Below are 10,386 nucleotides of genomic sequence, written 5' to 3' on the forward strand. Positions count from 1 at the left end.
TAGTTACGTTTGAAATATTTGTCCTTCACGGCAAGGTACACAGCCGCGCTAAGAGGCTGTCGGCGGCCCGGCGGACGGTTTACTTTGCTGTAGTACGAGGTACGGAATATACAGAGTACGGAGTACAATAGGGTGGGAGGCCGCTAGTAGCCAATAACTTCTGACACTGGCCGGCCGGTTCGAAATCGGACTGGACTCTCCTCTCCTTCCAAAAGGGAATTGATAGTAGCTCACGAGACCACGATATTGGTTGGAATCTTGACTTTCGTGACTTTTGCCTGGTGGTGGGCTAGAGCCTCTGCAAGAGCACAGATCGGGATCAGGGCGCCGGTCTTGTTCTTCAGTTTTTTGTTTTCAGTTTCCCTTGCATCTGCCGAACGGACCATTGGTTCATGTGAGTGAGTTGGGTCTGGTATTTAAGCCTCAGGTGTTTGTATTGAATTGCTACTCAAGGGATGATGCAGCGTAAGGAGGGTTGTTTTTCATATGCATCTGGCCTGATCTAGCCCTAAACTTGATGACCTTGCGGAAGGCGGTAGCTTTGCGCCAGGTGGCGGGGCTGGTATAGACAAGTGAATTGCGACGGAATATGACAAGTAGGGGGAAAAGGTCCTCCAGACTCAAAGGCCCAGCGATAGGTCAGGCCAAGTAGATCCCACTATGACCACATGGAACCGAACCCACGTGGGAGAGCATCCAGCCGGACTTCAGTGGCTAAGAAGGCAAGTCAGAAGCGATCTTGACGTATCAGTTGCACAGACCACTGTAGAAACAGGGCGCTCAAAGTTGAGACGAGATCTCACGCACGGTGAAAGTCTGTGTTGTACAATCTGTACACATCACATTTCCCTTTTGTGGAGCGTGGAGGCTATGAAACCGAACCGTGTCGTGCATGCGGGGATGGGCGGAGAACGAATAACACTAGATTCCAAATTGATTGGTAGTTCCAAATCAACCTTTTGAGATGAGCTCTGGCAGATTTACGAATCTGTGTTTGCTATGCAGAGGAGCGGGAGAGCCCCGATCGTGAATAATCATGTCGTGTCCCGTGAAATTCTGGATTCCATTTCGATAATGCCAGCTAAGAGGCCCACGAAGCAAGTCTAGGCTGCCCGCATAACTGATCATCTAATGTACAGTGGTGATATGTCTAGCTAACTAGTTGACTAACTATGGAATGGAGGTGATCACATTTTAGCTGAGGCGGCACAACCAATCTATGGACGAATCACGCGCTTACATCGCCGATGAGGCCTAATGATTTGAGATTCTAATGGACATTGAGATATCGTATTGCCAATTCACCTATCAGTATTGTGAAGTTTTCGGCCTTTCAGCATTATGTACGATATATACCCGGATTTCGAGAATCCCAGAATATACTCTGTGGACTAGACTAGTAAGAACCCACGCTCTGCATAATCGTGCGATATGTTTCTGGAGACAAGACATGGAGGTTGGTGGGCTGGAGTTGCGGTTGCAATTTGGTTTTGAACTTTGTCATTGGCGCGTGTCAACACTCCCTTTTTAGGCTATACTTGTCCCTCACTAGCCTTACGATAAAAGTTACAGGCAACTACGTCAATATGATATATTGTTGATGTTGTTGTAACACAGCATGTCCATGCATCTTGTTCCATCCCTATCTAGATACTGGAGGTTTAAGCTGCAGCCCATTACTGCCTAAATATGCCAATTGCACATCAGAGTCTCAGTCTAATGCGAGGAACTCGACCTATTCCGCGACCGCTATGCAATCTTCCGTGTTGCCTCCCCTCGATCGATGTGGGGATGTTTGTCAAGGGAGAAGATCGCCTGCATCTTCCCCATACGGAGCTATTCCAATGCGAAGGTGATCCTCCGTGCTGATTGGATGTGATTTAGGTCTGCTCCATACTTGTTCAGATTCTGAGGCTTTTTCGGACGCAAATCTCCACGCAGTACGGATTACTCAGTACTTTCAACTATATTTCTAGGTATAGCTTACTTCTGAGTGCTGAACGTGTAGGTGGGTAGTAGTGTCATCAAAGCTCGAGCCTGGCGTTGCGGTGCGAGCTCAGGGATTGAGGCTCTAAGATACTTCATAGTAGCATTGAAAGCCAGGCTATGACATAGGTGTGCCATTGAGAGACTGGACTTTTTTTCGTTTCCAGATAGTGATCATGTCATGTTGTGGTTACCCCTTGCGTTCGACATTGGATATCTAATGACTTTGCAAACTCTATTCCAGATATCTACATACTGCAAGATGCATGGCGTGCAGTCACCATCTGCACGATGTAGGCCCGTGTTATTTTGGAGGCTAGATCTGTTTTTTCAATGTGTTATTTCCGGAGAGGAATAAATAGATGCCTGATATATTTTCTTTCATTCCTCCTTCCCCATTAGGTAAGGAAATAGCCCGTGCCGATTCTTATGATACCCACTAAAATCAAGACTTTGGGCAGCGACGCGTAGCCACAGATAACGGAGACCCGAAGATCTAAACCAATGCGCCGTTCCAAACCTACGGAATATAATAGTGGAAAGGATAATGGAAGCGGCAGATCGACAGGGCGAGTCAAAACTGGAACGCAGATTGGATACTTTCTATGCTGCTCGTGATTGAAATCCATGTAACCCCGATACCCCTTAACGGTGGCAAGAACTTGCGATTCAGCTGTCAACCAGTGGGATGTCTTGGAATTCGCAACGGACCGATGAAAGATCATTGCGAGAATGGACTTTGCTTCTAAGGTTAGGTTCGGATTGTTTCTCATTCCGACTTTTCAACTCAGATTCCGTTCATGCAGGTCAAATCCCGTACTCCCATGTTAAAGCATACTTGATATGGAAGAATTACTTCTCGATGCCATGGAGGATTGGAATTAATCAAGGAACATTTGAACAAACAAAGAAAGAAAATCATCGCCTAACAAAGTCTTGGCTCCACGCGGACTATTTGCACTATAAGTAGCCCTAAAATTTGTATATATCCACACTTCATACACTACCCACTATATTCGGAATACACTGGCATACACCGCGAACTTGTACTCCGCCACAATCCTTCAATCCTTCAGCTTGATTCTTAAGTAGTTAAAGCGGGTGGCCACACAGATAGGACACAAATTAACGGTCAAAAGAAAAAACCAAAAAAACCTCCAAAAAAAACCAGGAATGCGGAGGCAACTCTGTGCTCTCGTGCCACTTTCAATCGCGCGTTTGACTCGCTCAGAAGTCCTCCGACTAGGGAACACCGTTAAGTCTTCTGTGGCACGGAGGTCTTGAGCTGCATCCTGATCAAGCTAGGGGTAAACTGTGTTACTGCCTAAGTTGGGAAGGAAGTGAGTTGCTAAATGAACGTGATGTAGTATTCGTTTGATGCCAGGCTCTAACACGATCTCGGGCAGAAACGTGATTAAATTGGACAGCATGTCAATCCAATCCACTTTCTATAGACTAGAATGGTTTTTGGAGTACGAAGTAGTCTTCTGGAAGGAAACCCCTGGAACCCGTGGATGGTTCCCGTCGTCATCCGTGGATGGGAAAACGGGTAAACCTTGGAACCCGGTTTTACTATGTCAGGTATTTATGGTAATTACCATCCCATTTCATGTGTCTACTAACTATGGCATACTATCGATGTACATTATACTCCGTATATGTTATAATTGTATGTTATTGCCCCAATATAGATTTCAAATTCAGTCGAAGTGTCTTTCAGAGTGGATGCCCCCAAAGTGTATCTCGATTAAACGGAGCAAGGTGCCCGTAGCCCTGGGTTGCTGATCAGCCCCGACAACCATCTCCCTGGGAAGCCACGGGATAAGGTATCCCTTCGAGTGACTAGTACGCCGCGGTGGCTGGAAGCTTTCTGCCAACATCGCCGATCTAAAGCTGCATATCCACTGATTTGAGAATCGAGTCCGAACAGAGTTTATCTTCAGTGTTTTAGAAATGAAGCGCCCCTTGCGAGTTATGTTTCCGAGTCTATGACCGACTTGACGGCCAGTGCGGCGTGTGTTATTGGGTGCTTGGGGCGTTGAAGGATATTGTTCTTGGCATATAACATACACCTCCACTGCAGTTTCGGTTATATACTTTCCGTGTTCTCTTGGAAGATAATAGTCATAGATATGTGGACTGATCTAGATATCTTGTTCTAAGAGTACCCGAGTCCTGGGTACTGGGCAGCGATCCCTGTCCGACACACCGGTCACATGGTAATGAAGAAGGGAAAAAAAGAGGATTATTAGGTTTAGAATCAACCTCAAACACCGATGTTATCACTCTATTCTTGAAATCCGCCCAGGAGTCCTCATCCTAAGCCATAATCCAAGGGCAATCCACCCAGTATACGTAACTCTCGGAATCAAGTTGCATGGCGCATTTCCCGGCGAAGCGGTTGACCTTCGGGCGGCAAGTTCGATCCCCGTTCCACGCGGAGGATCCTAGCTTCGATCATAGCACTTACATAGTATTCTATACACCATAGTCTATCACATCTAGTGATGGGGTATCCATATACAGACACACATTGCATATTGTAACTATATCCTAAAATGAGGACACTGTTAATTTCTTTCCTGCAGAGCATCTCATATTTTCCCCCAGCCGCCGGACCCACTGCCTGGTAAATCCAGCAAAAGGAAACAAAAAGCAGACCTGTCAACTGTAACTTGTAAGTATTGTACTCCGTAAGTATTAGAGGTTGGTGCTTCTTTTCTCAGGGGTCTATATGGTTATTATATACTCTGTGTGAGAGATCAATGGTCAGAAGAAGTCATCGGGGTCATTTGATAATTTCTTTTTCTTTTTCTTTTTCTTTATTTTCCTTAATTTGTGTCCAAATTCGAGGTATTTGATAGTCACCGCGATTCTCAAGAGCATGTATTTAATCCAGGGAGGGGCAAACACCGCTGTCGATCCCTACAGGCGTAATTATAACCAAGTGTGTTATTACTTTATGTCCCCCCTCCCCTCCTGGTTTAGATCATTTCTCCCCTTTTGTCCGATTCTTGATTTTTTTTCCCTTCCATAGTTCTCTTTTCGATAACTACTGGGACGTGATATATGTACCTCGGACTTCAACTCACTTGGCATTGTCATTAACCTAGACCGTGAACTCACCTTACATCCACAATATACTACGAGTATCCGAATCCGAACCCCCCACTTAGTCTACGGTATTGGACTACCCACAGGTACGTGGTTATATTACGCTCGTACCATACCTGACCGAGGTACCAACCGTGTGGATACGGAGTACATGGAATGTTCTCAAGGTTCCAACTTGCACTTCAGGTGTTTTCCCCCTCCTTGTGGCCCAACCTTGTACTTCTGTTTGCGATCTATCTGATATACGGGTGGATACACTGATCTATTTTGATTTCCTTGCTCTTTTTCCTTTTCCTTGATATTTCCCATATCTCGGCCTAACGGGGGCCCCTGGTCGGATCATCGCCGTAATCTGACTATTTCTTTGTCTAGCTCCACACCCGGTTGCCCACTGCGCCATCACCACCGCATTTTTGCGACCTAGGAAATTCGGAGCTTTAGACACGTTATTTGATTCGCACGCTTCTAACGGCGCGATCTGATTTCATTGTTACAACTTTCGCTCCTTCCGACATCAGATCCACCAATCCGTCACTCATTCGTTTCCTTTTATTACATCCTACTTCCTCGACTCCAATCGATAGCACCATGTTGGCTTGAGTCCCGATTTACCAAGCTCAATCGCTTCTCAACGGTAAATACCAAGTGCCAAGGACCCCAGGCTAGTTGCGACAAGACCACAAGACGGCCGCGTCTTGGTAGCTTCAAAACACCGGCGCACATCACCCGGACCCTCCATTTACAATGAATCGCATGCCTCCCCCGGAAGGGCACCACGCGCATGCGGGTTCGCATGTAGCATACGACCCCTCATGGCGCCCTGCATACCCCCCGACATTCGATAACCACCTCTCCGACCCCCGCCGCTCCGCAAACCCCCAGACTACCCTACCCCCGCAGCCAGCAGGATACCCTGTGATGCCCAACCGTGAGCTACCACAGTTAACACCGGAAGGCCCCTACGGTCGTCCGAATGGTCATGGCCTGCCCCTACATGCGCCCGTGCATTCCCCGCAAGACCCAATTCCCCAGAACTTCCACCAGCCAATGAATGGCGCGCCGCATGAGGCCTCACCTGATTATCGCCCTCGTATGGGCTACCCGCCCCCAGATCAGATCAGCAGTGCTGAGCATACACCCGTTTCGGGTGCCCTGCCTCCCGCCTCCCAATTCATGACACCCGTTGCCCAAATGGCGAGTGCTACGCCGCCTGCGGGGTATGATCAGGCATTTTATCAAAACCAGACGTTTGGAGCACGCCAGCGTAAGGCGAATAGAGCTACGCAGGTATGTTAAGCTAGTAGAACACAGTATCGTTTCGGGGGATCCCAGACTAATACTCGAGCTATATAGGCTTGTGACCAATGCCGAGCGAGGAAAGCAAAGTGTGATGAGGGACGACCAAATTGCAGTCACTGTAAAGAGAACAATCTGGGCTGTGTCTACAAGGAGGTGCCGCCACATAAACAAGAGAAGACCACCCAGCTGGTATTGGATCGACTTTCCCAGATAGAGAACCGCATGGAGGAGCGAGACAACCGCATGGATGAGCGTTTCAAAAAAATGCAAATGCAAATGCAAGAGCAGTTGCTGAACAAGCTGGGCAATCAACCACCTCCGACTGTCCAAGAACGTCCGTCTCTTCCACCACCGCCACCGCTCATCAAGCAGGACCCGCCTTTCAAAACAGAGATGCCTCGTCCCCATGCCCCAACTCCAAATATTCTGGATCCCGGCAGTCAATATTCACAATTTGGCCAAAATCTGGGACCCATGGACCCGAGACTCGAAGATCAGAGGGAGGCTGAGGGAGAGCTCTCCATCCCAGTGGAGCACACCACTGCAGCTCACAAGCTATTGATGTGGCCGTCAATTAAGAGGCTGCTACACCCTGAACAATATGACGAGGACTATGTGATGCGTTTGGAAGAAGAGCGCGGTCTCCTGAGCATATACGGCCAAGGCGAGATTTCATACACCGCCGATGACAGTCAATTACCAATGGATGGTGACTCCAAGGGCTCCAAGGGTGTCCGACCCGACGGGGATGGCGCAGGACCAGATGCTGATGTCGACATCGACGAATTTGGGAACATGAAGCTGGATGCTGCAACTGCTAGGCGCTACTATGACAGCTACATCGAGCACATGTTTAAGCTCCACCCATTCCTCATGATGGGTGAGCTCAATATCAAGGTCGACAATTTCATCCGATGCTATTGTCGCCCTAATACTTCACCGAGTTCGGCTTCCAGTTACACACGACTAGCGCGCGATGGGCCGCCACCAGCCAAAAGGAGGCGGTCGAACGAAAACCTAGGTGTGCGTGGCGAGTTCATGCAGAGCATCCCCAACCCGCCGCGGCCACGGGTCGGCAAAAATATCGACAATGCCTTGGTTATCCTGTGCCTGGCCCTTGGAGCTATTTGCGAAGCTCCTGCCCCTCTCCCTGGGCCTATCATGGACAAGAAGATTGACTACCCCAACCAGCGCATTCCTGAACCGCTGCCACCGTTTATTCCTCCGCCGACCCTAAATGGGACATACGTTACTAATGGTGTGCTCTCCCCCGCAAACTCCGACTCGGCGGCCATGCAGATGTCGCTTTCGAATTCTCTTTATACTGTGCCAACTCAGCCTCCCGGGCAGTCTTTCCCTGACAGTCCACTCAACAAAGGCATACCAGGTCTGTCAAGGAGAGATGTGACAAATGTGCAGGATGAACAAGGGAACACAAAGAACTACCAGGCTATTCCTGGCCTGACTCTCTATGGATATGCGACCGCAATATTGGGCCATCTACAGGGTGGTAACGAGCTAGAGCATGTCCAGTGTGGGTTGCTCGCTGGTCTTTATGCCGGCCAGCTGGCCCACCCCTTCCAAAGTCACAGCTGGATTTATCAGGCCTCAAGGGCTTGCCAAGTTCTTGTGAGAACAAAGCGATATGAGCGACTCGAAGAGGGGCCTACGCAGGACCTGTATAACTTCGCTTACTGGACGTGTCTGCAATTGGAGAGTGATCTGCTCGCGGAGCTGGATATTCCAGCGAGTGGCATCTCCCGCTCCGAGGGTCGGATGGCTATTCCGAAAGGAAAATGGACTATCATTCTACCGAACGATCTCAACGCACCCCAAACGATGATGATGCTGTTTTATTCTGCTCAAATCCATCTACGGAAAGTTTTGAATCGAGTTCATACAGACTTATACAAGGTCGAAAAGCAAGGCCAGACACGATGGTCATCCACCGTTCAAGAAGCTCTGAGCCTAAACCTCGACCTCTGGCGTAAAAGCCTCCCACAAAGCATGCAGTGGGACGAAAACGATCCACCAGCAAACGAAATTAACGCCGCTCGCATGCGTGCCAAGTATTACGGTGCCCGGTACATCATTCACCGACCTCTTCTCTACCACGCATTGCACTACGGCCATACAGGTGCTCGCGTCGGTCCAGTCGGCCACTCATCAGTGAACTCGCCTACCTCGCAACGATTGTCTCCCTCAATGCTGCACAGTGCTCGGGCTCCGCACATGGCACGTATGTCTAGTGACATAGGCTCTATGCCGGCCGCAGTCTCTGCGGACTGGCAACCACCTAAAGTCCGTTTACAAGATCTGCCGAGGAAATTGAAAGGGGCCTGCGACATCTGCATTAAATCGGCCATTAAGAGCACGGAGGCTTTTGACGGTGTAGGCGGACATCGGTTGGTCGTTACCAACATTTTCGGCACTGCCCATGCGTAAGGAATCCTCTGACCCCGTTTCAAAGAATCACAGCTATGGAGATGAGACTAACCTATTTTATTTGCAGGCAATTTGGCAATATGCTTGTCCTATCTGCAACTTTCATGTCAAGTTTAAACGAGCTTGTCGAGCCAGAGCAACTCGATCGTCTCCTTGTCCGCACAATAGGATTCCTCATTCAAAGCGAAAATATATCCCCCACCCTCCGCGCTGATGCTCGCATTCTCACTGAAATCTACACGATGATCTTCCATCATCCTCCTGATTTGAGACGAGTCACCAGCATGAGTAGCCACACTCCCAGCATGAGCAGTCATACCCCCAGCATGAACAGCCAAACTACCAGCATGAGCTTCCCTTAAATGTGCATCCAGCGTCCAAGTTATTTTTTTTGTCCTGTTCCTGTGGGCTTTGCAACCCGATACCTGATATCCTATATCCTTATGAACACATCATGCATGTCTCTGCCTCTGTCCCTTCAAGCCCGAATCCTTACACGCTCAAATCTGTTATCTGCCTGTCTTCTATACCTTGTGCACTATATAGTCCTTTTCATTGATGATTCCCCAACCTTATCCGATTCAACACTCCACACTCGTGCATCTGAGACAAGATCAGATGACACGGGAGTTATTGGCGGTGATTGATCGGTATGGCTTATTTTTATACGCCGAGAAATCTCACCCATTCTTTCATTGCCTCTCTTCAAGTGATGACTGGATTGGCTTTGACTCGTTCCTTTTTTTTTTTCTCTTCTCTCTCTTCCTCTTGTCTCGGATTTCGAAGCATTTCGTGGCTCCGACGGTTTGTCCCCGCAGAGATACGTGGAGTTATTGTCTTGTGTGGTTATTCTATTTACATCACATGCATCCCAAGCCGTACACGTACGTTGGATGTTCTTGGATGCTCTTACAATATGCCAACTTATTTCTGTGATTTGGCTGCGCCATATCGTTTTCATTTCCATATTCAATGCGAAAGTTTGCATTTCGTGGTTGGCTTTTGGTGTTATTGCATTATAGCTCATCTTTAGTGTGAGCTGTCTTTGGGGGATTAGTTGCTGTAAATTTCCTTCTCGGTAGTTTCCCAGACTGGACAGGACAGATCAATTGAGATGAAGTCCTGATATTGCTCGATCAAACCCTAGTGGGAATGGTAGCTTTGGGGTTCGTGCACAAGCTTGGAAGTACCAGACCCTGCGGTTTTGTGGGCCCTTCCGCTCCCACGGTTTCAACTCCCACGGTTTTCATCAGGGCCGGCCGGTATCAAACCAAAATTATTCAAAAGTCTAACTAGAATAATTTGGACGAATAGGCATGTATATGCTATTATTATACCTATCATTCCTGACAATCACAGAGAAAGCAAATGCATGCTGCTCGCGGACCTCGGCTTCTCTGCATTGTGCTGATCAAGAGTGTGTTAGAGACCGTATACATCAGGCATCCTTCGTTATCTTTCAGGTCTTGAAATGGTAAAAATCGACATACATCCCAACCCAGACATGACAAGAAATGCAAGAAATGGACCTCAAGAGAAGAG

The 10,386-nt window shown here is 48.2% G+C and overlaps 1 protein-coding gene across 1 annotated transcript; it reads left to right on the forward strand.

Annotated features, from left to right (window-relative positions):
* Positions 1-5,844: 5,844 nt before the first annotated feature.
* On the forward strand, positions 5,845-9,206 carry clcA (putative C6 finger domain protein; the record flags this gene model as incomplete). The annotated part of the gene is made up of 3 exons (XM_039071825.1): positions 5,845-6,387; positions 6,454-8,840; positions 8,912-9,206. The coding sequence occupies 3 exons, from the start codon at positions 5,845-5,847 to the stop codon at positions 9,204-9,206; spliced, it is 3,225 nt and encodes a 1,074-aa protein (XP_038929719.1).
* Between the last annotated feature and the right edge of the window lie 1,180 nt (positions 9,207-10,386).

This window comes from Penicillium roqueforti (genome assembly GCF_015533775.1).
Source record: "Penicillium roqueforti strain LCP96 04111 chromosome Unknown scaffold_08, whole genome shotgun sequence".
In the NCBI taxonomy this organism is placed as follows: Eukaryota; Fungi; Ascomycota; class Eurotiomycetes; order Eurotiales; family Aspergillaceae; genus Penicillium; species Penicillium roqueforti.